The 27,718-nt window shown below is 40.5% G+C and overlaps 1 protein-coding gene across 1 annotated transcript in view; it reads right to left on the reverse strand.

Moving 5' to 3' along the window:
• The window catches only part of NCKAP5 (NCK associated protein 5), a 406,910-nt gene that overhangs the window by 231,949 nt on the left and 147,243 nt on the right, over window positions 1-27,718 (reverse strand). The window contains exon 5 of the mRNA XM_087733741.1: window positions 401-460. Coding sequence (XP_087589867.1) covers window positions 401-460 — 60 coding nt within the window. The remainder of the gene's footprint in view (window positions 1-400; window positions 461-27,718) is intronic.

Here is a 27,718-nt window from a genome sequence, read left to right on the forward strand (position 1 = left end):
TATAAGGAGCATTACATGATTTACAGAATTATCAGATTGAGGTTTTTTTTAAGCTTCCATGCCTGTATTGTTCCATTTTTCTGCAGTTGGCTAAGATTTAACAGGCAAGTAAATCTACTGCATTTTGATCTGAAATTGCCTTTCCGTGCTTGCCTTGCTTCCAATTCCAGTAAGCACCATCAGCAGGGAAAAGGAAAGAGCTTTTCTCTACCGCAGCTCTTCCAAGGAAGCCAAGACAGAGCCTTGAATTTCCTCAGATTTATGAATGCATCGTTGGCAACCCATCAGTATGTCCAAGACAGCCTTAATGCTCCGGTGACCTTCTTCAGCAAGACAAAACACACTTAAGGCCTGAAGTAGTAAGACAAGAATTGCAAAGCAGCGAGTTGCCGCAGCTTACCATTGCTCCTTCACTCTTACTTTGTGCAACTTCTCGCTGCAGCCGAGCCACAGACAGCTTCTCCCTACGGAAAGAAAAGTGTGTGAATAGCAGTTCATTTGTCACTGGCGGAGAGAACGCACCGCTTCCCCATCGGGGTGGCATTCCTGCACATCGCTCGGGAAACCCTCCCGGCAGACCCTGCTCTCCTCGCCATGTTTCTATGCCATATTTAGTGGCTGCATTATTGTTTCGTTTTGTGGCAGTTTGACAGAACTGTCAATAAATCAACTGAATCTAAACATCATTTGCTCCATTCAAACAAGAAAGTAGCTCATCATGCTGGCGATACGGAAACAGACTGTGCAAATCAGATTGTGTTATTTATTTTCCTACAGCCTTGCACATCAGCTTTATTCTGCACTATATTAACACGAGTTGGAAGGCTGTTAGATTATCAATAAATGTATGCATAAAAATGAAATTTAAAAAATCTATTATACTCCTAAACATACTGTGCTGCATTTTGTAACCACTGAATTATTAGTTTTTTTTTTTTTTTAATTAGCCTTTTTTCATATAAGATCCTTACCCAAATGTTTGGCTTGACCTAAGTAGCAATTAATTTGCTTAATTAAGGATTTGGCAATCACAACACACTTTCGCCTGAAAAGTTGTATGAAAGGAATTAAAGTAGGGTTTTAGTATATGTAGAAATGGAAGGAGATTTTCACAGCGTATGGACTGGGTAAACTTAGCACGCACCAAGTGTGTGAACCACAAAACCTAGGCAGTGGAAGGCGGTGCAGGATCCGACCACTGCAGGAGGGGTATGGGAAGAGAAGAATTTGCTCTGGAAGCTCAGCAAAGCAGAAAATACTTTACAGAACAAGTGGGACTTAAGCAACCTACCATAATTTTAAAAGAATTTAAGAAAAAACAAAGACACTTCTTCAAGTATGCTATTTTTAAAGAAGAGTATCTATTTTTGAAAGAAAAGCACCCTGCAGAAACATCAGAGGAATTTATCAGCACATGAAGAATTTATCATTACACGATGAAACATAAATTTGCAGATGAATAAATTGTTTACAAAAGATTATCAGCTTTCAAAACTTCCAGCGGAAGGATTTTTAAATCAGAATATATCCGTTATCAAGTTTGAAATTTTCCATTTACTCATGTTTCGCCCAGAAATTCTACTTGGTCTAATTGGAAAGACAGACCTGAACCATCCTGGTGCAGCATCCCGGGATACCTGGGATATTTTAAAATTTACCTGGGATATTTACCTAGGATATTTAAAATCTCTGCCCCAGTGACTACTCGGTATAATGTAAATGTAAGAGTGCCAATAGCGCAGGCTATGATGTTTGAGGGCCGGCGGGACCGGCCTCGCGCCGCCTGCGAAGGGCCCCAGCCGCGAGTCCGCCAGCCACGCCGTCCGGCTTTCCTGAGACATTTTGAGCTCAGGAAAGAAAACCTTCCTGCTGTGCACTGCAGTGAAGCACACAAAGTCTTGAAAACGCAGAGACGCATCTCCCAACTCTCTCGCTGCAGAGAAGAGCAGGGGCTGGACACTCCCGTCCCCCAAAACCTGCAAAGGTGCCCAGCCGGGGCTGAGGGAGCACCCAGCGGACGATGATCTCCCAGGCTCTGTAGCCACTCCTGCCATTGACTGGGTCACTGTCATCCAGCATGAAAAGCTAAATGCTCTATGATATTTTATTCCTGATCTTGCAATAAAAGGTAGCCTTTAAGCCACTTCTGCAAGCCATTTCTCAGGAACTGTTTCTGCCGAGGATGGAAGAGCTGCACGTACCTTCCTAATTACTGTGGGAATGACAGCACTCGTCACTCAGCCGCAGCTCAACACACGCTTGGGTCACCAAACCAGTCCTCCATCTCCGTTTCAGTAGAGGACGTGGTATTTAAGCTGTCTCCCTAACAGTCACCTGCCCCCACACGCTTCATGCGCCCCCGCGACACTTCCCGCACAGCCGGCTGGTGGCACCCCACAAGCGCGGTTATCAGATTGATACCAGTCATCGCTAATATTGTGACCTGTAAACGTATATGGTGTCAAAACCACTGAATATTGGCAAAACCTAAAGATACAGCCACAGCCCAGTGGAAGTTGCATTTGTGTTACTCCAGCCCAGTATCAAGATCCTCTTTCGCGCATCTGAAAAATTACTCAAAATTGAGAAGTGGCATTAGTACAGCACCGATAGCCTTAAAGCAAGTATCCTAAAAACAGCTTCTAAAAGACATGTACTGCCCTCCCTCTCCCTTGCTTGGATACTATCACAGGCCAATTACAAAATTGGTTAATTCTATTTTAAGGATTTAGTTCATCTGCTGGAAATAGCCCATTGCATTTTTGCACCGCTTCAGTGCCCTAATATGTTTTAGTGGAAAAAGCGAGTACACCCTTTGAGGGGGTTTTGACTTTTTAATTGCAAAACAAATGCCTAAAGATATTTTATGAGAAAAGATGCGGGGCGGGGGGGATGATAAACAACCAAAAAGCCCCACAAATCACTCCTCCACACACTTCCTGCCAGTGGTCTGCCGAGATTTATTTAGTTATTCCTCCTACATGAGGAATACTCCTACTTTCCTCTCCCTGTGTTACCTCCAACATGGAATCAGTTCCACATTTCTGGAATCCTGGAATTTTATCAGAGTAAATTCCATTCGAGCTCCATCTGCAAAGAGGGCTCCTCCTAACTCTTTGCTCTCTGGGTGAGGATCCTGGCTGAGGTTCAGAAAGGGCCTCCTTAACAATTTTCCCAGTGAAGGAGAGAAAAGATTGGCATTCTCATACTGTGTTTATAACACTGCTGCTATTAGGAACAGAACCACTTTTCAATAGAAGAAAATGAAAAAGAAACCTGACTATCATGTATGCGAAAAAAAACTGCAATAGCAGATACAGAAGAGCCATCTGTTCCAACGGTGTCTAAAAATAAGCCAACTTTGAGGCAAGCAAACTCTGTGCTCCCACTTCAAATAGGTGGCAGAGCATCTTCTCCCTCCAGCCTGCGTCCCCCAGGCAAAGGAGCCGTGCACTCGCAGCCAGACCTAGGCAGATGGTTACCTTCATCTAGGCAGGACGCGCAGCAGAGGCTCAGCATGCCTCTGGACCACAGTCATCCCTGAGATCATTCCAGGGAGCTTCATCTGTGATGCACTTGGCCCATCGCCCGCAGTGAGCCATTTCCCACCACCTCTGTTCAAACAGACGCCGGTATAATGGGTGAGAGATGTGGTCAGAATCCTGTTACGAGCCAACAGCATTTAACACCAATTTGCAGTGTTGAAGGTTTCATATAAGATACATGACAAGAGAGAACGAGGACCTTCATGTCTAAGCATGACCAAACCAACCCAATGGTTACTACCCACCATCTCAGGCAGTTTTGATTAAGACAGCATCTTCAGTGACTATTCTCAGCCCCCATTTTTTAACAGTGTTACAATTGGATAAGCATTTTACTATAACTGAGCTGCAAAAATAATAAGCTTTTAGCTGCTTTAGCCTTTCAGATGTTTCAAATGCAAAGAACATTTGACATGCAGCTTCAAAGTTAATCTTGTGGTTTTTAATCTTTGCTTTTAAATAGGAAAAATCAGTAGCATTACTTTGTTGCTATATGGTTTTATTTATTTTTAATCAAGCATGTTTCATCCCTACAGCATGATTAATTAACAAAGTTAATTAGCAACTACAGCCGACCTGCAAGAAAACAAAATCTTCTCTGAGGATTTAAAAAATTCAAACACGTTCATTGAGAAGTTCTCATGTTCGCTTTTGAAAAACCACCAAATGATAAAAGGTTTACAAAAATGCTCTTTGAAAGCGTAGTTTATGCTCTTAAGTCTGAATATTGCATTGTAAGTGGCAAAATTCCCAGCCAAGGACTTTGCGAAGAGATAATTAAAGGAGCCAAACAAGGATTCAATTATATCCTTTCCAGATGGAACCAAGCACACAAGTAGTCACTGTGTGGACGGAAGCAAGATACATTTCAAGTCTCGATATCGCTAGCAGATATTGCAGTAGCTTGTTCTAAAAAAACCAACAGTTTGAGGAAAGCCCATTTAGTCCAAGAAAAACATAAACGTGCTAAATAATCCTGAAAATTCTGAACTCTCCTTAAACTAAAATTTCTCCTTCATTCTCCCTTTCCATCAGTTCGACTCATTCAACTACCAGACAAAAAACCCTGTATCATATGCCAGGGACAGCTAACACACAGCTCAGGGCTTCACCTCAAAACTGCGGTACTTGAACTTCTCCCAGTCCACGGGGACAACGGTGGGTAAGCCCATGCAATTACAGGCCCCCACCTACACATAATTTGGAACAAATACTGATACTGCTCCTGATCTGGTAACAGATATCCTCAGATATCCTCAATATATATTAACCATAAAAGCGACACTGGATGAGTGAAAGACTCCCTTTTTCTTAGTTTTCCTTCTTTATATTGCTATTTTACAATGATATAACAAAACAAAAAACTCCAGCAGTGAACTTCAGCTTCCCAAATTTTGAAATAAGATTTTCATTTCTATTTTGAACCCACATATTCAGAAGCTCTTAGATACAAGGCTTTTCTTCTCCATCTAACACAGGAAGGTATTACTTAAAATAGCTTCTGGATAAAGTTATGAAATAAAGATTCCCCTAAAATGTGCTGAATTATATCCATTTGCCAAAATCTCAGCCATACAGAATCACGATATATTTTCAGTGGTAAATAATAATTTTACGGTTTTAATGAAGAAAAATAATTTTATAGTTTTAATGAAGAACACAATCAAAACTCAAAAAGAATGGAAAATGACTTAGGAACACCATTCGAAACTTAAGTTAATGCTTCAGTGAACCTTAATCCCCATGATCCACTGGGAAGACCAGGGCTCTATCAGACCCTGACATTGTCCTTTCCTGTCTTCATCACACACAGCAGCCCCACGACCTGCCAGCGTGCATTGACAGGTCTTGCATTTTCAGCATTGACAAATGAAGACTTCAAATTTTTCCTATTTCCTTTTTCCTACGGAAATTACTACTTTCCTCCACAGGGAATGAACATGGACAAAATTTAATAGGTATGACAGCTCCCAAGTTACTCATTTGTTTCTCTACTCTCCTTTTTTTTCATGAATGGGAAAGTGTTTTCCTCATGTTTTATCCTTCCTTGAAACTTCCACTCTGAAGTGATTTCGTTTAGAAGCGCTCGGTTCTGCACCATAAAATGAAGCCCAGCTTTTCCTTTCATTTTATAACTTACACTATTTGTAAAGCCAGAAAATCACCACTTGACTCACTGAAGAAGTCAAGGTTTGAAAATACGCTTTTAACATTTGTTTTATTTTGGGGGATTGTGTCCAATCAGAGTGGCCAAGCTATACGCCAGTGAGTCTTTCTGCAGGCTATTTTGGAGAAGAGAAATTCAAGCTGAGTTTCCCACTCTGTGCTAATTGCTGTGAGATTCAAAAAGTGAATAAATACTCTGTTTGTGCAGGGAAAAACCAGTCAGAAAAATGACAGAGATAGACACGGAATCTGAACTTGCAAGGCATCCCTAACCACCGTGCCTTGGAAGCACTCCTTATTTATCACCTACCAAAATAATTTCTCTATAACTTTTCCCCCCACCATATCATCGCTTGTCGCCATGGCATTGTTTTTCAAACAAACCAGAAAAAACACCACTAAAATCCATTAAACTCATGTTCCAGCAGGGCACTAGTATGTGCGGAGAGCCACAAGCCCGGCTTCCTCCCACTCCTGGTTTTCCAGGGAGGTTTCCCACCCGATCGCTGACCAGGCTTGACCCTGTCGAGTCTATGAGATCTGACAAGGGAACAGCCGAGGGTGAAACGGCTGCAGTGAACTAATGCGCCTCTTTCAGCTCCTATTGTGGTCGCAGTGGTTAGCGATGCTGCAACCTTCCTTCCTACTGAAGATCACGTACGACGAAGGCATTTGGTGCTTTATAAACGTCAGCATCGTGCGCATTTTGAAACTGGTCTTTTAGAGTCGCAATGGTTTAACGAGATCTGGCAATAAAAGAGTCATCTTGCAAAGAAATATTCATTGCAAATTTAAAGCTGAGCAAAGTACGAGCTTCATTTAATTATTTTTACAATAATTGCAAAGACAGGAGTTACAATAAGGGAAGTACTAATGCTGTCAAGCAGAAGCAGAATAGATAGGATGAGCCACCAGCAAGGCACAGGCTCCTATTTGTTGTTAATTTATTTGTATTCATTTCTGAATGAAAGATAAGCATACAGAAAACATCATTTACATTAAACTTTTCTTCTACGAGACATGATACTGCCAAATCCAGACAAGCAAAACAGGTAGTAACTTATTTAAACTGTATTTTCTTTGGGTGACACTAACAGTAGGGAAAAAAAAACCCACCCAGGAATTATAGTTATAATCTAAAATATATATCAGCAACCCCCAGGGGCTCCTCACCAATTTCCAGTGGATTTTAATGTATATGAAATCTGAATTAAAAGTTCGAAGAAGATCATCTAGTTACTTTCCTGAAGCATCCAAACAAGACACCAAATACAAAAGGAACACCATGGAGGAAGATCACGGGGTAACACAGGGCTGAGTCACGTCCTTGGTCAGAAAGGAGGAGGCCAAAAGTGCCTTAAGGAACGTAGTGAGGGCAGAACCTTCATTATAAAAGCAAGAAGGTTGCCTTTGGCTAGGAAAGAGGGGCAGAGCCATGGCAGAGAAATTAGAAAAGGAAAGGTTATCAGGAGTCCGTGGCAGATTATGACGGGATTGTTTTCCTGACAAATTACTCGGCACCGACCCGGCAGCTGAGGTCGGCCGGGCACTCGAGGACAGTAATTCTCCTGTCCTAAGCATCTGCATGGGGACGGATGGCAATGCATTTTCAACAGAAGCATCTTCTCTCACACTGGCAATCTTTATTACTTCATTGACATTTATTGTTTTCAACACTGAAATTATGGGTGCAAGACTGTACACTTTAATGATTCACTGATATTTCAGACAACATTTCAAATGTATCCATTTTTTAATGTTGGGGTGTCTCCTTTCACTATTAGTGCTGACTCCACAACACAGCCCACCTCTCAAATTCTGTGTATATTTGGGCCAACAGTATCAGACATAGTTAGGGAGGTCTAAACCTAAAGTTTAAAACGTTGGGGTTTTATCCTCTCGAGCTTTGAGATGGCTTTGAACCTTGGTAATGTAGAAAAGCCAGCAAGTGAAGAGCAAAAGCTTTTTAAATAGAGACCTTTAAATAATGTTCATTAGTAACTGCTAAATAATTAGAATGACAATAAATAGAGCCACCAACCCCCCTCTGAGTTCCTTGACAAGACATGGAGACGATACCAGCCATCACAATCAATGCCGTTTCTTGATTAAGAAAAAAAAAAACAGGCAAAAAAGTGATTCCTTCCCCATGACGCACACATTCAGTTGTAGGAGAAAAGATTAATGTCTGCATGACACAATGCCAAATCATCAGGATAATTATGAATTATACCAAGCAATCGTTTTACAAATCTCCTGGAACATCTCACTTATGACCGTTATTCACGAGATAATGCATTCACTTGCAATTTTTTTTCAGATCTATTCCTCTGAAGCCTTTCTTTTGCGCTGAGATTCCTGGTGGAAGAAGAAAACGAGGGGGGCGGGGAAAGCTGAATTTTTTTTATGAAACACAAAAATGGAGGAAAAAAAATTAAAATTTTCCTAATAATTTCTAAAGTTTGGGGACAGTAGTGACAGATACTTAAAGATTTATTTTAAAATCAGCCCAAACACAAAACAGTAAACTGCAGCAGGCAAGGGAGTTAGACCTGGCTGCCAACTTTAATGCAATATCAAGTATGAAACATCAAACACCTAAGTGCCAAGAAACACCAGGTAAACAGCACGACAGTCCTGAACTCTAAAATACATCTAAAGTACAGGTTTTCACATTATAAATTAAACAGTCCATGCATTATGCAAACCTTGCGTTTATCGAAAAGCATAGATAAGGTTTTAGCAGGGGCAAATTCTGCGCAGATTTTGCGCCCTGTTTAAACCTTTTGATTCAATATATCCCATAAACTACTAAAACACACCACTACAAATAAAAGAGCATAGGATCTGTCCCACAGAATTTGTTATTATTAAAAGCGGTACATTACCCATAAACCTTATTGTCTGCAATCCACACCATAAAATACCTAGCAAAAGCAATTTGACAAATTCACACTGTTGTAGTTTGGAATTTCTTGACTTAAGTGACTGATTTATCAATTTTAATGTTATATTAACAGTAATATTTGTATTTAATGCTGTATTATTTCTGCCAATGAGTTGCAATCAAAAAAGCATACAGGGGAATTTGTATGATTAGGCAAGCTGCCAAGTTCTCAAAGACTTATCATGGAAAACCTCAGTGTTCAAACAAGAGAAAAAGAAGAAAAGGACTAACAGAAGTCAGTTTACAATATTAATTCAGCAAAAGAAACTTTAAATTATAATATAGGCAGCTGTTGCACACAGATCCCCACCCCTTACTACAAGAATGAAAGCTTGTTCTTCTTTTCAGGTGCTATTTTAAAATATCTTACACAAATGAGAGCACCTGTTTAACGAAAGCCCTAAAATGCTCTAAAATGGTACTAAATTCCTTTCTGAGAACTCTTTCACAGTACAAGGCCTACAGTCAGCACTTTTCTAATTAAAACAAAATAATAGTGTTTATCTTCTTTTTGACAGCATCCCAGAGCCACTGTATCGTTCTTATGACCTTCTCCAAGCAAATTTTACATGACCATCTTTGCCTTCTTGTACACTACTAATCCACCTTCTGCAGAAGTATATGGTCCAGGAGCTCCATTTCCTTAAATAGGACAATAAAACAGTATGACAGGTTGCTGAAAACCTCCCAGTTTAGCTTCATAGTGCAGCTGGGTTCAAAGCGGATAATGAAAGAGGCTGAGGGTTATTGCTACATGATGGTTTGGCCCATGGGAGAAAGACAACAGTTTAAGCCACCACCTTTTACTCCCTAATATTTTCAACACACATAATTGCCACTCTTCATTTCACATGCCCACAAGATGCTTTTCTGGTCCTGATCCCCAAATACACCTGCTCTCGTTCCTGGAAGTAGCAAAGCCGGTGACATTTGGCTGTTCAGCGGAGCTGACATGGGCCTGGCAACACATCAGTCGCCAACACAAGGAAGATGCTGCTAAAGCAGATGCCACTTTCAAAAGAGTCAGACTTTGATTTCGGTGACCTGGTGAAATTAAAAGTAACAGCAGTGATGTAAATACAGCCCCTCTCTCTACAAAGCCATCAAAAGATTTTTTTTTTTTTTTTTTTCAAACGCACATTCAAGAAAGAAGAGATAGAGCAGGGACTAGAAAGAAACCACTGTGTGTAAGGGTACTTTTCACGTCTTGCCTTTCTTCAGCACATCACTCAGTATTTCTACTCTACTCTAGATTTAAAACCAGCCTGCTGTTGTAGGTTGTGCACTGCATCGCCATTAGGGAAATTGTAGCTGTTCCTCCTCCGTTTAATTGCTCCTAGCAGTGTCTTTCAACTTGTGAGTATCTAAATTCTTACTTGGTGTTTTGCTGTTCCTTTTTAAGCTGCATCAAACCTTTCTCTAGACTAGACAGAGTCTCAGTTCTTGTGTTTCTGGTTGGGGTATTCTGCATGGTTTGAAGTACTAGATCCTTACAGCATACAGATTTATACTAGTTTTATTGCATTGTTTACTTGTGTTAGTTTAAAAAAAAAGTAAGTTGGAATCCAGAAGATATCTCCTGATATATGAAGAACTCTCTGGATTGTGACCCAAACAGAATTAAGCTGTGAATCCTGAACGCCTTCAGCCATTTCTAGCAAAAGTGAATTCTTTTTTTCACTAAGTCTGGACTTAAGAAGACCTTGGAAAATGAAAAACAAAGGAAGAAACAAGCAAACAAGATTTTCTTTATGCAAAAGACTTGGAAGTTGAGCTAACAAATCCCCCAATCACTGGTTGCTTATATATATTTTTTCTCTAGAGATTTGTCACACGGAGATGATGTGCTGTGGAAATTCTTTTGAAAGGATATGTATTTCCCTAAAGGATTTTTAATAAGAATTTATTGCTTATGAAAGATTCAGGATTGGCAGCACTTCAGTCTTCAGTTAACGATCTTTGTTTATTAACATAAAATGCATTACGCTTAACAGGAGTGTAACTTTCCCAACAAATGCATCAAAGCACAAAAGAATTCTCACTCCTTCAGTCTTATCCCCTGAGGCTGTCCGAGAGGGCGCTAGCTGAAATTTATATGGTTGTCCTCTAAGAAAGTGAAGTCAGAACCCTTATTTCACATAACGCTGGAAACTCTGGAAACATTTCTTCATAAACAAAATTACTCAGACGTAAATTAAGAGCAAGAAATGGCCGCAGACTGACATTACTTCTTATAGTGTCTACTCCATCCATGCAAACCTTTTACCAGTGTTGGAAGATCTTTGCTTAGTCGTAATCCTAATTGCTCTTAGATTCGGTGGTTAACATTCATGCAAAATGCTGATTCCACATGCTGTTAGTAAATTACCAGCTTTTGAAACTCATTGAATTTGCAAGAGTGATGAAGGCTATAGGCAACTGGGTCTGTAAACCAGACATCCCAGAAACACACCACCAAGATGACGACATGGTTTAGTGGTGGACTTGGCAGTGCTAGGTTAACGGTTGGACTCGATGATCTTAAGGGTCTTTTCCAACCTTAATGATTCTATGATTCTAAGACATCTCTTGTATTTCTATGGAAAAAAACTGGCAGAAGTGCATTTCTTCAGAAAAAAAAGGACCAAACGTACAACTGAAGAAAAGTGGGGTGTAAGGCACAAAAATCAAATATATTCTTTCAGACACTAAGCCCAACACTGTTTTGGACACTAAACTCGGCAAAACTCTTCAGGTCCCACTGCCTTCTTCATAACTAGCCTTCCTTCTGCCCTGCCCGAGTGATACATCCAGCTCATCTGTTTGTGAGACCTTTTAGAAAGATTTTTCTCCCTGTTCTCTACAAAGCTTTTCAGTTTTGCTCTTACAATTCAAAGAAGATAGCTGATTTTTCTTCATCACCGGTTGACCTCTTACCTCTGTTTTCCACTCCTTTGTTCCCAGATCATCACAACATATTCCTGGTATTCTTTGTAATTTCTTTTTTTTTTTTTTTTTGGGGGTGGGGGGGGGTGGGGGTGTTACACAGTGTGACCTGGTTTTACCCATCCAGAAAGCCCACAGCATGAGGACTTCTGTTTTTCTTAACAGGCTGCACTTACCATGTCTTTTCTCTCTCTGAGCTACAATTATTGCACACTCTGTAACCTTCCAGTTGTCACTCATGTCCTGTTCTAATTAAACATTAAAATACCTTGGAAAAATCATCCTCTTTTTTTTTTTTGTGGACAAGGAACAAAATCAAAGTGATTTTATTCTGTTTCACTCACTGGACTTCTCTCTCTCGTGACTTTTTTTTCTTTACGCAATTGTTCAATACTTAAGCATTCCGGCACAAATTGCGAGCAAATCTGCATGACCTTCCACTCAAAGAGAAAATACAGCAGAGAATCAAAGTTGCTCAGAAAGAGTCCTTTTCTTCACTGCTTAAATTGTTTTTTGTTGTTTCCTGTAATTTCACTTTGCACCCTCAAGAGTAAGAATACTACTGTATTAAGACGCAGAAATACTGCTCAGTCAGGTGGACATGTTTCTACTGGGGACTGTCTCCATTTTAAGGCCAGGGGCAGCTGGAACTCGGATCAGGCCCCCAGAACAGCATTTTGTGCTGCAACTCATCTTTCCCTTCCTCTACCAACTCACCTGAGGGATGAGAGAATTTCTTCTCACATCATTTTACGGGAAATCAAATAAAGTGAGCAGTGAGATGCCATGTACACCTTTGGGTACAGCAGCATACAGCAGCACCGATTTCCATGGACATGACCTGCGGGCCGGTAGACTGAGCATTGGGCACGAGGATGGCAGAGCAGTAACACGGAGCACTTTGTACTCAGGAAATCATCAGAATGGGTCAAAGTATATGCCAAACCAGTCTATCAGATATATATGTGTAAATATAGATGCTCTCTATACAAGGGAACGTAAAGCACGTAGCTCCCGTATTTGTACTTCTAAATCTCTATTCTGTGATATAGTGTATAGAAAGCACACACAGGAGGCTGTGAGTGCCCAACAAGAAAATGTAGCAAAAGGAGTGGAGTTAGAAACTAAATGAATGCATACAAGACAAATGATTTTTTTTTAATACACTTTGAATCAACAACCAATATGAGTGAAAAGGCTACTAAAATGACAGAACTACAGTTTCATAGAATCGTTAAGGTTGGAAAAGACCCTTAAGATCATCGAGTCCAATCGTTAACCTAGCACTGCCAAGGCCACCACTAAACCATATCCTCAAGCACCACGTCTACCCGTCTTTTAAATACCTCCAGGGATGGGGACTCAACCACTTCCCTGGGCAGCCTGTTCCAATGCCTGACTGCCCTTTTGGTGAAGAAGTTTTTCCCAATATCCAACCTAAACTTGACCTGGCGCAGCTTGAGGCTGTTTCCTCTCGTCCTATCGCTTGTAGGGTTTGCAGCATACGATTTAATAATTGATCAATACTGAACATAAATGTTGAAAGACTTGCAACATTTGCCATGTTTACAACATTGCTGTGAAATCAGCTATTCAGTTTTACACATATATATCCATAATAATATATCTATTACTAAAAGCATTAGTGCATCTATTAAATCATTTGAATTTATACTGTAGTAGTAAAAAAAAAAAATTAAACCAATTATGAAAATAATTTCAGATATCCATCCATTTTTTGTAATTCTGAAAGTAAAAAGCATGTTTCATAGTTAAAAGGCATTTGAGAAAAACTCTGCCAAGATCACCTTTTGTGAAATTATCAGCTTTTGGTAAAAACGTAAAATGGATGATTTGTACTTTAAGAGCAATAGGTCCTTTAATGATGGGCAACAGTTGGTTCTCAGGCCACCTGCAAACAGCCACTGGCACGAACACGTCCCTCACGGCACGCGCTCAGCGTCAATACAGACCCTGGAGGGGCCTTCCGACAGGACTTCCAGCAAGTGACAGATAAAATAAATGAAATAATTATTTTCTGAGAGCATTTCTCAAGTGTCTACATGAAATATATTTTGTATGTACTGATACGTAATAATTGCCACTTAAGTTTTCAGATTCAAGAATGTGATCTTGTTTATTGACTGCAAAGATTTGGAGAGAGAAGGTAATACAGACTTTTCTACAAATCTCTATGAACTTCAGTAACCTACTAGTTTTGTGAAGAGAAAAAAAAGGAGGAAAGCTAACAACAAACTTCCTTGGAAAAAGATATAAACTGCTGGGCTTCCCTCAGTCCTCCCCCAGGCTAGGGAACATGCTTCAGTATGCCTTAAACAAAATAATGTTCTCTAAACCACGTTTCACTATGCCAGAAAGAAAAAAACCAGCATGTTGAAAATCACTTTGAAGTATCCTTCAGTAACCCAACACGTGAATTCATATTCATGCAGCCTTACAGCAATAAAATCAGTTCCATGCTAATGATATAATTGTTTCTTCTATCACTCTGTCTATAAAAGAAGACTAGATAACGTCAAAGGCAGTGGCCTCTGGCTGATGATGTGTTTTGACAAATTAGATGATTAACTGGAACCTCAAACTTAAGTTTCGTTGTCTCAGTAGACCTAAAAGAAGAGAAGAAAAGACTTGCTTTTGAAAGGACACGGATCTACAGGGACCTCAGCCTAGACTGAGAGCGCTACTAAAGAGCATTATTTGTACTGAACCAAACGGCGGCTGGCATGCACACAGGCTAATTTTAATACAGAAATTATAGTTGTCACTTTAAATAATGGCCACAACATCTGGTAATATATGCAAAACGCTTTCCAACATGTTCAAGTAGAGATGGAGAAACTAAGTTATCAATGACAGTTTTACCACATAATATACCAGTCTAACACTTAACAACACTGAAAATGAAATCCAGAGCACATCAGAAATATTAGTGGAGCAATGACAGTATTTTCGTGTGTATTTATGAAGCCATTTAAATTCACATATAGTCAAATCACAACCTCAGTGGTTGCCTAGGAATGAAACAGAGATTACTGAATAGCAACAGGCACAAGATCCACCTGTGTTGCTCAAGTTGTTTTACTGAGCTCAGTTAAACTCACATGTGGTGACCTGAACTTGCTTCAGCACATCTTTAAAACCTGCTCTCTGAATATTAAATGAAAAAAAATTAAAAAATAAAAACCACCATTATCAGATGAATCTTGGGTACTGTCTGTCCTTTCAGCTAGTCCAGCTCAACAAAGTTGGGCCAGAACTGTTACTTAAAACTTGTCAATTATTCGTGATGTGACTGAAAATCCTATTATGAAAAAGTGTACTGCCATCATGTTACAACACAATCTAAAGAAATAGCTTTCTGTTTAAAACCTGAATCAGGGAAGCAAATACCTTCAAGAAACCCCAGAGAAATTAAAGCCTCTTGGGGCGTTTTTAATGATTTTCCCCAAAGACATCAGCCAGATCTGCGTTGTGAACGAGACCAGCTTCTCAAAGCTCAAATAGCATCAACTTCAATGGAAGTTCAGCTTTAGCAAACAAAACAAGTAATTTAAAAGATACGGGTGAATAAGGATTACAATGTGTTAGTGTTCAGGCATTTCCAAACTTATTAAATGTATATTAAGAAATACTTACAATATTAACTGTCTGAAGTATTAAAATGGAAAGATTTTCAGCAGTTCAAATGTCAACCGGATACTTGGGCAAATCTGCATTTCTCCAGTTTCTACAACAAATAACATGTTTTGAAACCAATCTGATGTTTGAATAAAGCTCCTTGCCATTTTTCACAGCAGAAAGATTCCAGTATTGTATCTGGGTAATGAACTGTGCTCTGAAATGACTTACAGTCATCACCACAGCCAGCTACATCCCCTTTAGTAGGAAGCAAAATAAAAATCACACACAATGCTCATGTAGCATCACCACAAGTACTATCTGAATTACAGAATCAGGAAAAAGTCTGTTTCAAACCAAGGTATTGATTATTTCAAAATTTAATTCCCCAGTCAAAAGCTATACTAAGAAAATAAAGCCAGGAAAGGGCATTTGCCAATTAAGTAAGCGAGCCTAATCTTGATTTTAAGTTACTTTGATATTAGAGACCATAAAACTAGAACTACACTTTAAGTACCCGTGTTAACAGAGTAGGAAGAAAAACAGCAATATATAAAATCGGTGATAAACTTTGTAGCTAAATCTCCTACGTCATTACACGGCCATGCCTTTAGTTTGTATGAGATCAAAACAGCTGCCAGAAAATACATACATAGGCATTTTGAATTTTTGCTGCTTAAACCCAAGGTACACAATTACCTTGAATTCAAAGGATCAGAATGAGGCTGCAATAAGCACCTACTTTAACATCCACCACCAATAATTAGAATTTTCTTAGAGAAAGCTGACAGAAGCAATCTCCTCAATACCCAGGGTTCATTAGCAAAATTGGAACAGTGGCTCTTGTTAGCAGTGTTTTACAAGAGTACAAAAAGAACTGGAAGTACTTTTATATACAGAATATATGTTATTAATGGTCTGAATTGCTACACAGGTGTTCAGATCTTGTCCAAACTCAGAGGATCAATATCTAAGAGATGTTTGTGTTCACTTTCCTTTCTGAAAGTCCCCAAAGCAGAACAGAGTAACTTCTTGTTCATCATGCTGCAAGAACAAGCATATTTTGGTACGCTAAGATACTTCCATGTTGACATATTTTTCTGAACAAGATATTGTCTTAATTAGTTTTGTCTATCATTTGGAGGTTATCTAGAAGATATGTTAAGAATTTTTTTAGTGAAGCAGAAAAAAAACACATGGTTTTAGATTGCATATTATTTCTTACTATAAAACCAGTGCCTGCTCATTACTGTGCATCCCATAGAAACAGTTTTCATAGTTGACACTGAAAGCTGTTATCATCTAATTTCATGCGGCAACAAAATGCTAGGATTTTATTCTGCACAAAATACCCACTATATTCATCCCTTCATTAAACACGGTCGGTGAGAACGCGTGACCAAGACACAAAAGGTCTTGCTCTGCCCTGCTGCTGGCGCTGGCAATAAGGTAAGGCTTTGCACCAGCAGCTCTGCCGCTGGCCCCGGTCTACAAAGTCCTCACTCAGCATCAATACAACGTCCCAGTGTGTTAGATGACCATACAGCTATTTGCTAAATTCAAAATTATTTCAGTTAGCATACTCATGCTTTTTTCGCAATCTCAGATGTAGGAAAAGACAAACTCTCAAGGTACACGAGGTCTATCAACAGGTACTCTCCCCCAGTACCGTCTTGTGAAAATATTATTAAAAACTTCACCTATTTATAGACGGTATTTCTGTATGCACCTATAAAAACTATAGCTTTGCTTAAAAATCCAAAGCTTTCAATCTCTCAGAATTGCAAGTGACTGACAGAAAAAACTATTTATTTTCTAGATACATACTGAATAATTTCCATTTTCCCCTATATACAGGTCATGGTCTACAAGGTTTCCCAAAGACGTATTTTCTTTAGAAAAGGTGATATCTTTTAGAGCATTCCCTGCAACAACATCAATCAACTTTTCCTTTATGAGGAAAATGTTTCTAATTAAACACACACAAGTACCTCATAGCGTCAAAGGTATTAATGAAGAACAGTATTTAACAATGCTAGAAAATTATGCCCATCACACCAAGCAGCAATTTAATACTTTAAACAGGCAGCCAGATGGCTGGTTTCAGTCAGCCCATTTCCACTGACATGTATTTAATCAGCTGAGTTACCCCAGACAAATAACTAGCCCGGATTTTTAAGAGACAGGCAATGACGGAGCAGGCTAGCTAGAGCCGGCGATCAGCAGGGTTTAGAAATGACTTGAGGCTGGGGTTCGCCAGCTCTTGGCAGGCCGGAGGCGGCAGGGCTCAGCCCCGCTCCCTGGGCCAGCAGGACTATTTGGGCACCTGCTGGAAGCCCCAGCAGCTCAGCAGGACTGGCGGGACATTCCTGCAGCCTCGGCCACGATCCTCCAGCTGGGCTCTTAATTACCGCCCCGGCACCCAGCCGCCTCCTGAAAGCCTGCGATGCTTGCAGCTAGAGCTCCAGTAGCCTCAGGCATATAAAATCCCTTTTGCTAATGCCTAGCTGGCAAGCCAAAAATCAGACAGGTAGAGTTTTACTAGAGAGGAAGGCAAAGAAAATGCTTGCACTGCTACAAAGGAAAATGCCCCTCTGACCCTTCAGACTTTTAGTTTATTTATCTCCTCTTCAGTACAGGCCTCCAGCCATCGTCACGCTCTAGCTGGAGTTCTTCATTTTTAGGTTGTAAATCTGCTCCTTCCTCACAGGCAAAGGATTTTCCCAGGAGTTCACCGGCCAGCCACCAAATGGGCACACCGAAGGACAGGGCCATGCTTTCACCTGCTTGACGGTGCTCCCTAATACCCACCTTCTCTACGCCTATATTTCATTTCCTCCACACGCTCTGCTTCTCTAGTTCTCCAAAGCACACTGCTTTTTCACTAGTATTTTTACATTACCGAAGCCAGCAAGTTTTCACCAATCCCAATACACCGTGTTTCGGTGATGGTTCTCCTAAGCAAACTCGGTTTGACCCTGAAGTCAATGATGATGGTCAAAGCCATTTAGTAATGACTGCACATTGTCCCTAGACATCAGAGAAAAGGACAAACTTGGGGAGCGCGAGCTGACATTAATATCTCTGAAGAGGTTAGAGCACAGAGGCTGTTTGGAAGCATGGTACAGCAGCTGGAGCCATAACCACAGAGAGCAGACAGAGCCCCTTCCATTACTTTACATAGAGAGAATGAGAAAAGGTGTCATAAATTTACACGAATTGCTCAAATATTACGATCCGAGTACTCAAATACTTATTTCTGCCTCAGCGATCTACGGGAAACATGCAGTTTGAGCTGGTAATACAACCACATGTTAATGACTCCCAGAACCAGCCCCAACTTCGCAACAGCGTGCCCTGAAGCCTCACTGCAGAGCGAAATGAAGACATTACTCATGCTAACCTCAAGAAATCATCTCATACTCAATGCTTGTTTTTACACAACATACTGCCGTAGTATTTACTGCCCTTTTTATGCTCTTTTATACACAAGAGGCACAAAAAAAAAAAAAATGTTTTTACTTCAAACCAGTGAAAGTTTGAGAGGTTTTCTGCCAGGCTGAGGTTTTGGGTTTTTTATTTCATTTTTAAAAGGAATTAAAAATCTAGATCACAACATCCAACATGAAGCAAAGGTGAAAGTCAGTGCCTGGCTTGCTTATTCTCAGAAATAAAGTTGAGCAGTTTCAGGACCTCGTCTTTTGAGCATAGATTGCATTCTGGCATATCAGATGCTGCAGTAATGGGATTTGTAAATCTGAAACGCATTCATATTGTGTACATAAAGAAATCTCTTGATGTTTTATTTAGTTTAATGCTTTTTTTCATCAAATGTAGCCACCCATGCCCCCCTGCTTTCAACAGCTAATAACCAATACATCTGATGAAAATTAATTGTCTTGACAGCTTGCATAAAAACTATAAAGGTCCAAAGGAAAAATGCTGTGGCAGCATTTTCTTTCTCTGTAGGACAGTAGCTATGGAAACTATCTTTAGAGGCCAACTGGCCTTCATCCCAGTACAGCAGAAAAAAAATCAAAATGCTACTTTCAGTGGGTTAGTCAGTGGCACCAGTCTTAATTGTCAACCTCTACAACCTTGCCACATGTTAGCTAGAGCAAAATATTCTTTGATTTTGTTGGAAGCAAAGCTGATATGACATTATAGTACTATAACTGACTTAGATAATACAGAGCCTTATGAACTATGCTCATACCGATAGTTATTATAATAACCTGTTACAAAGAACCTGTAAAACATGTAAAACTAGACAGGTATCTAAAATACCAATGTGCAAATGACGCATTTTTCTTAATAGAAAAATATTTTATTAATTATTATGATAGAAACCATTTAGTCTTCTCAGGTAAATACTTGCAGCTAAAGAGGAAATCTCTAATCTTATTTAACTGTCACACTTCACTAACTGAAACTCTTCCTTTTGGAAGGGTTTTATCCCATATAGCTAGCCTGAACAAAAGCTGTGATTTCTAATACAGTCTGACAAAATCATCATTTTTTATGAATGCTGAGAGATTATGAAGGGTTTTTCCCTCAAAAGAGGGACACAAATGAGCCAGAGATTGACTATTGCAAACACATGCGGCAACTTCCATCGCCAACCACAGAAGAGTTCCTGTAGAACAGCAATCACAGTTCATTATTGAGGCTCTCAGACTTCTGAGGAAATACGTTTTTCATCCAGAATGGCATTCAAAAAGTAGTGAAAGATTTCAGTCATTAAGAAACCTACCTATAAGGAAGGAAGCCAGAGTATACATACAACCCAAGTATACATACATTTCCATCTTTGCAGCGATTGGTATTTCACTCAACCATACCATTTTGCGACACTGCGGTACTCCGATAGTTTTCTCCAGTTTTGCTGGAAAACTTCTTCTGCCCACACCAGAAATTCTTATTTAAATGGCCTATGGGGACTACCCAGGCAGGACAGAATTACACAGATCAGGTTTATATTCAGTCAAGGGCCAAATTGTCCCCAGGGCCACATGACGCTGGCTGGGTGCGGGTCTGCTGGGGGCTATGGAAATGCAACATCTTGAAGGATCTGGCTTGAAACATTGGTACTTTGAAGCGCACTACAAAAAACAAACATGAGTTTTGTTTGGTTTAATACACATTAAAAATACTTACAAAAGGAATTATTGTCCATTTACAACATCTTGAGCTTAAGGACACGATTCTTGGGTCATTTCATTTATGCAATTTTCATCAGGCTAAACTGAATATTCCGGTTAACTTGAACCATGCCAGCACTGTGGACAATGTACAAACACGAGCCGGCTAATGAGAAGAGGCACTGGGCTGGCTGTTACCTGATTATCCAGCTAACGACTGAGCATCCACAAATCAATTATGGTTGCATTCAAAAAAGTCTATGCCTATTGGCAGAAGATAACTAAAAAGCAAGGCGTGTGCCTAAAACACAGGATACCTATGAAACTTTAAAATTGAATTTAGCTCACAGGTTACAATCACTGTTATTCATGAACATCTAGATCTCCATCCCGCTGCTTCCACAGAGAAGTTTGGTTTCATCTCCTCCCTACCTCAAGGGGATCTGCTTGTAAGAGAGACACAAGCAGGCTGGATTCGCAGCAGGCCTGTGTTGGTGTAGCTCCATTTTGCCCGCTGCAGATACGCTTCTGTAAACCTACTACTACACTGGCCAACCCATTTTAAATTGAAGCCAAGCATGCTATTTTCAGGCCCTTAAACCAACAGGGATTATTATAAGTATCAAAGCAGGTCAAGACCGCATTCGTTGCTGCATTTTCTCTCGCTCACAACCAAGGACCAAATTCCGACACGTGCAGGTCCCTCGCCGGGGCGGTACAGCCATCCCTTTGGGGTGGAGAGGCAGAGGTGCCAGAGCTTCCCAGGGAAAGCCCGCACAGCGTTGCTCGGCCAACCCAGTCTGTCTCCTCCTAACCTTAGCCACAACCTTCACCAGCCTTTCAGGTGCTATAGGATTTTCCACAGATGAAAGCTTCTTTCTCTTACCAGAGGAAAGAAGAATTTTTGAGCTGTATTTACTAAAGATCTAGCAATGAATGTCTGTTCCTTCTTTTTAATAAATTCGCACCATGTTGAGCAGCTTTCTCTATAAAGCAGCAGATGCAGTCTCTCAGAAATATGTATTTAGTTGCACCACATATTAGACAGTCAAAGAAATAAATTAAGACCTTCTATGCAGGCTTAATCCAAATTGTTCCACTGGTTGACTTCTCGTCTCACCATATGGGAAAGGAGCTTTCACATTTCCTGCCCAGACCTCACTGATGGGATATTTTGTAATATCACTGTAAAAAAACCAAAGAGGGCCAGTCTTCTGAAGGCAGAGAGAAATTCACTACTGCTCCGAATGGGAAGAGGGTGCAGACACCCAGCTGCAGAGCTGTGATTTCATCCTGTCATGTAGGAGCTCTGCATCTGAAATATTGATTGGGGAGACTGGAGGGAAGAGGGCCATGCCATCCTTAGATCCCCTCGGTGCCATCAATAAATCCACACCTGACTGGAACTACGGGTTGTATTTTAAATCTAACAACAGTTCTTGTTAATTTACCTGTTACCTTCAGATAGATTTATCAGTGTAAGATTGCAGCAAAACACACCAGAACTATTTATTACGTGCCTCACACTGAGGTTTGATCCAGCTACTACTAAACAAACGAGGTTATTTTCAACTAACTTGGATCTGACTCAAAAACATGTGGTCCATGCTGCCATCATAAAAAGAGGAGATTAACAGAACTGAAAGGACAGACAATAGGGCTTATGTGCCAAAAGCCTGACTTCTTTCCCTGTGTTAATCTCATAAGAGACACCCATGACTGAAAACCTTGTCTTGCTTACCGTCCTTAAGCCTATCACAGCTACACCACTGCCAAGTGAAGATGTTAAGGAGATTAATTCAGACTCTAATAGTATTTATCTAAGCATTGCTATAAATATCTTTTTTAGAAAAGCCTTTACGTGACAAGGGAGAGATAAACTTACATATTGATACATCCCAACCTAGCCAACCTTCACCCTAGCACAAAACCCAAAATCGGCCAACAAAATGCACAATAAACACCCAAGCGTGTTTTTATTACTCTATGAAATAAACCCATCAGGGACCACTGCCATCATTTGCTTTATGTTAAGTGCATACTACAGCAACGAGTTACAGCATTAGCTTCTATCAAAACTATTTTTAACTAGCTACGAAAAATTTGATCCTTTCTTTGATGCAAGTATCTCCACCCCAGAAAACAAGTCCCAGTAAAATAAAAGATTTCTAACATCTGTTAATACCACGCTTGCTCTCCTCCAGTTCTACAACTTGGTTTCCTCCCTCACTGAAACACATGCTGTTGCAGATCTCAATATCTTTCTCCACTCCTGCTTTCACACTTCGCAACATGTAGCACGAATCTCGAGACCTGACAGACTGTTCCACTGCAATTTTTTTTTATTCCTTTAGTTCTGACACTTTCCTAACACAGCTCTTCCAACTTAATAGAATATCCCTTTGCAGTTAAGTATTTTCTACCTTTGATTAATTCCTGCAAACCTGCAGTTCTCTTCCTGACCACAACTTCACTGTTCTCCTCCAAGAGCAAGTAAATCAAAATCCAACAAGGCCATTTTCTTCCTTCTCACCTGCCACGATGGTGTTGACCTCCCAGTCCCCCCTCTCACGTGTTCCCATCACCTGCCTTACTCTTCCTTAGGCTTCTGCTGCCCCTGGTTCCTGTTCCCTCCCATACAGGTCTATTATAGTCTTTCCTGGCTTAACCAAACAACAGTCATCCCTGGTCCTACTTCATTCTCTGGGATCACTGAACGTGGTCTAGACTGCCACTCATCCTCGCCCTTTGTCATCCATGTCTTTCCTAGCAAAATACCAGAACCAGTGTTCAACCCTCTGTGAGGCTGGACTCTGCAGGAACCAACTCCTAACTCCTCATCGGGGAACCATGAAGCCCCACAAATCCTAGCTCAAACCAGGAGCTCCTTTACATTGAGTCCGGAGCTGGAAACCTTGGGATGTTCTGGGACTGTCCAAACTCCATCTCTGGAAATTGGAAAGAGGCAGTCCATGTTTACAAGTTAGGAGACACTAGCATTTGTAGGCTCCAGTTCCCTAACAGTCTGATATGGATCTGTAAGACAATGCCACCCATGGACAGTCTTAGCAGTTTTGAAGTAACTCTTCGGACATCTGATCTTGTGAGAATATCGGACTTGGAGAACAAATAGAAGTCTTGATTTCAAAAGAAATCTACTCCTGCTCTCTGACCAATGTTTCCTCGATTTTCCTTGTACTCTGCAGCCTACTTCTCTGACCATTTGCTGACCTTTGTTTCACATGTACATTGTGAGGGTTTTGGGCCACAGTCTTTCTGATGATATTTTAATCCACTAGGTGCATTTGCACTGGCAATTCCATGTGCTGAGGGGTACTTTTTAGGTGAGAGCTTGTCTTGCATCAACACTTAAGGTCTTGAGCACACCATTCATAAGCTTGTGGATTCCCTCCTGCAGCTGTGCACCAGAACAACCACCAGAGTACCCCAGGTGTAACATAGACACGAGGTCCCCAGCAGTTGACCCCCCCCATGTGTGCCCAGGACCAGCAGTTGGTGCAACCTCTAGGGCCAACTGGGAGACAAAGTGGAGGTGTGGTCCTGGACCCACAAAGGATCACAGCAAATAATCAAGTTCTTTTCTTATTTGTGCCATGTCAGTTGATAATACTGATGCACCTATTGAGTTCTTGGCTAGACCTCTACTTCAATGCCAATGCAAATGTAAATATACTTCTTTTAACAAGAGTGAGCATTAAAAAAACAAAAAGAAAACCAAACCATAGCAGCATACTACAATACTGTAATTATTCATTTTCTTTAGGTAACTCTGAAAATGATAACTGGATACTGACACTAACTCAGCTACAAGAGACAAGCTGTAGCAGTAGTGGTAAAGCCAGTGTTACACAGGAGGAAACCCTGCGGTAAAACATACAGCAAATTGTTGCTACTTCATGAACTACAAATACCCACCTAGGGCTTAGATACCGGAGGCATTCCCAGCAGTCCCCTGTATTACCACGTGTGCTATTTACATGAAAAAATATTTTTGTACGTAGTAATTTGTTTGAAAGTTGGCACGTCAGATTCCCATTAACACCAACAGGAATGATTATGGCTCAATGTGATTTTCAGTAGCCACCAGGAATCACTTTACTGCAGATGTCAAGAAGGCCAAGACATGTTGAGTATGGCTCAGTTGGCAGCTTTGGACTTCCTCCACAGTCAACAGAAAGATGCACTTCTGGCACTGGGTTTGGCCTACACTCACCACTTAGTGCATTTTACACAGTTATGTTCTTATTAAGGATATAGCCGCCCTTCAGGATGCAGTAAGTCAGCGGGGTCATCGTCTTACAAACTGCAAGTTGGCTTTTATACCTCAGACAAGGAACAGGCTGGAACACAGACATACACAGTGGGCATGGAGAAGATGTACACAGGCAATTAATTCAAAGAAGGAGAAAGGGAAAGAAAGAGCAGAAAAGTTCTGTAAAGGTCCACTTCTATTGCCACTGAAATGACCGTGCACATGGCAATAAAACCTGGAATTATTCTGAAAGCTTAAAGCATATAGCTCATCTTCAGAAAAAAAGAACCGCTGAGACTAAGGAAGTGGTATACTCAGCCACAAGTAACTTTATTATCAGCAAATATACAATGGGATAACAATTTTAGCTTCCTGTAGTGGCTTAGGGCAACAACATGGGCAAAATCTTGGCAAGAGAAGAACTGAAAAGTCTAAAGGATTCAAGTGAACATAACAAGAGAGCAGCTGCATTGTCTGTTTAGAACAACACAGGCCACCAGGAGCCAGGAATCTATTTAAAGGGGTTTATACACAATGCAAGGAAAGTTATTAGAGGATGGAACAAAGATGTACGTGGAAAGCAACTGGTAAATGTTTGGCTCGGATACTCAGAACCACACGGATTTAAGAGAAATCCTAAGGAGAGATATGGGTAAATGAAGAATGTTTCTTTTTGTTCTTTCGCAGCATACAGCAGTGTTGAAAACTTTGTTTCTGTGATATATCAAACTTTTTTTTCCACGTCTTGGTTTTTCCTTCCTGATCTTACTCGCATTCTGATTATTCTGAGGAATAATTTATGTTTCAGATGTGAACTGTCAGTACACGCACCACAGCAAAAGAGGTAGAAGTACTTGACTCTCCTTTATGAGCCATTAATTTCTGTATTTTAAAGATTCTCTCCTTCTGAAAAAAAACCTTGCCATTTTCATTTCAAGGGACAAATATAGAAGAAAAATAAATTCTCAAAGAAATAGAGAACTCCAGGGTCTCTGACTTTTAGAAGAATTTTGCATATATGAGTCTTGCTGGCAGAACACCCAGTCTTTCTCTTAATATTTAAATCATTTGAATACTATTTCTAAACAAAAAAGAAGTTACCTGATTTTTTTTGTTTCATCCACATCGGCTTGGGTCTGTATCCATCACCTAATATCCTAATACTATCAATTCTTTGGTCATTCCTAGAAGTTTCCATTACACAATGTAAATGAGACCTAAATATCAGAGAGTTAGAAACAATAAACAGAATTTTGCTGTAGTAATCCCTTCTTCAGAATGGAAGCATAAATGCAAAACCTACCAGGCTTCTGGTTGATGTTTTTACACGAATGTTATTAAAATTGCCTTTTCATCATCTGATTTCTGAGCAGCGGAAACTCTGCGTTGGTGCTCTGACAACCTCAGCTTTACCACAGTGGTGTTTCAGGTAGAAAAAGTGGCCTCAAACCTCCATGGAAACAAGCCAAAAGCAGAGATGCAATTCCCGCTGCTTAAATACCAGTCCCAAGCCAGCTCCATCACACCACACGATTACACTTTAACTATGTAACCGAACTAATAGCAGCTACCTACCGTAATTCTTGAGAACAGGAGCATAGCAAAAGGTGTTTGGGTTGCTTGCGTTTTTTCGTACGGCACCTCTTTGCAAGCTTTAATCCTGTGAACAACTACACACATGCTTAACTCCACACGTGGAGCAGCGTATCTATTTCAATGCTGTAACTCTAAGGTTAAGCAGGTGTCTAACTGGTTGCAAAATCAGGGTCTTAAATGGAAAATTAATCAGTGTAAGAAGGGGATTTATGCACAACACCTGGCTGCTGCTGCTGAGCTTATCTGCGTAGGGATTTATCTGGCAGAGCCAAGCAGTGGTGTAGCAGTAATGCTCCACAACAGTTGTACCTAACCCTACACAGCATAGAAGTGGAGAAGTTAACTATTAATAATTATTACAGAAAGGGAGGTTCTTTGCTTAAGAAAGAAGGTGACACCAAATACCTACAAAGCATACGTTTATACCTCACTCCACCAAGAAAAACTTGTCAATAAGTAAGCGCTACATGCAATTAACAGCAAAGATGCAGATGAGAAAAAGCTGAAGTGGGAATAACTTTGCTAGGAAACTCTCTAAAAACGCCAAGGTACAAAGAGACCAAATTGAAAAAGCCAAAAAGTACAGCAGATAATATTTCTGAGCTAAAGGATAAAATGTTCCTGTCTGTAACGTTCAGTATAAGAGGAAACTACACGAGAGACGCCGAAACCATCCTGAAGTTTTTGATCTTTTTCATTTTTCCATCAGAGCTCTGCACTGAACTTCCAATTCATCCTCAACGATCAGCACACCACCGTGCTGGGGGGGACGCGCCATATGGCTCACTTTAACCGCGCAAATTGTATGCTGCGACGCGAATGGAACTGCTCCACGTACACAGTCCGTCACCAGTTTCCAGGAGTCGGCGGAATGGGGATTACACCGCACGCTGCAGCCACGCCGGGAACAAGCAGGGCTTCGGGCAGGGGCAGCACAAAGTCAGGCTCGGGCTTCTGTTCTGCACCTCTGAGATCTGCTGGGTCACAACAAGTTCTGGGAGCGCTTTACCCTGGATGACTCAAGTTTTATTGAAGTATTTTTAACACAACGGTAATCTAATAATGTACTTTTTCATACTGGTTCCCTGCGCAGCACAGTAATTTTCGAGTTTTAAAAGGAACACGTAAATCTACAACAGCAGAGACTTGATGACATTTTTATTCTTGCTACTGGCAAGCCTCATCTAACGGCAGTGGCATTAATCCCAGCGTTCACTGGCAAAAGGAACTAAGTCTTGGTAAATTCAACTAACGGTACTGGTCGCTTTATCCTGAAAGGGAATACTGTGTCTAGCTTATATGATTTGTTTCCTCTTTTAACAAGAAAAGGAAAAACGTTTTCGGTATTCATGGCAAAAAAAAAAGTATTTTTGGTTCATTACCAATGACCAGCATCAAAATTCACAGAAAAAAATTCCTCAGCATTCTGATTACTGCCTAGTTATTCCCCAACCACATTTAAAAATCCAGCCTGCCCATTCCAGCA

This window comes from Nipponia nippon, unplaced genomic scaffold (genome assembly GCF_047370975.1).
Source record: "Nipponia nippon isolate SJK-2023a ecotype South Korea unplaced genomic scaffold, ASM4737097v1 scaffold_5, whole genome shotgun sequence".
NCBI classification, from domain to species: Eukaryota; Metazoa; Chordata; class Aves; order Pelecaniformes; family Threskiornithidae; genus Nipponia; species Nipponia nippon.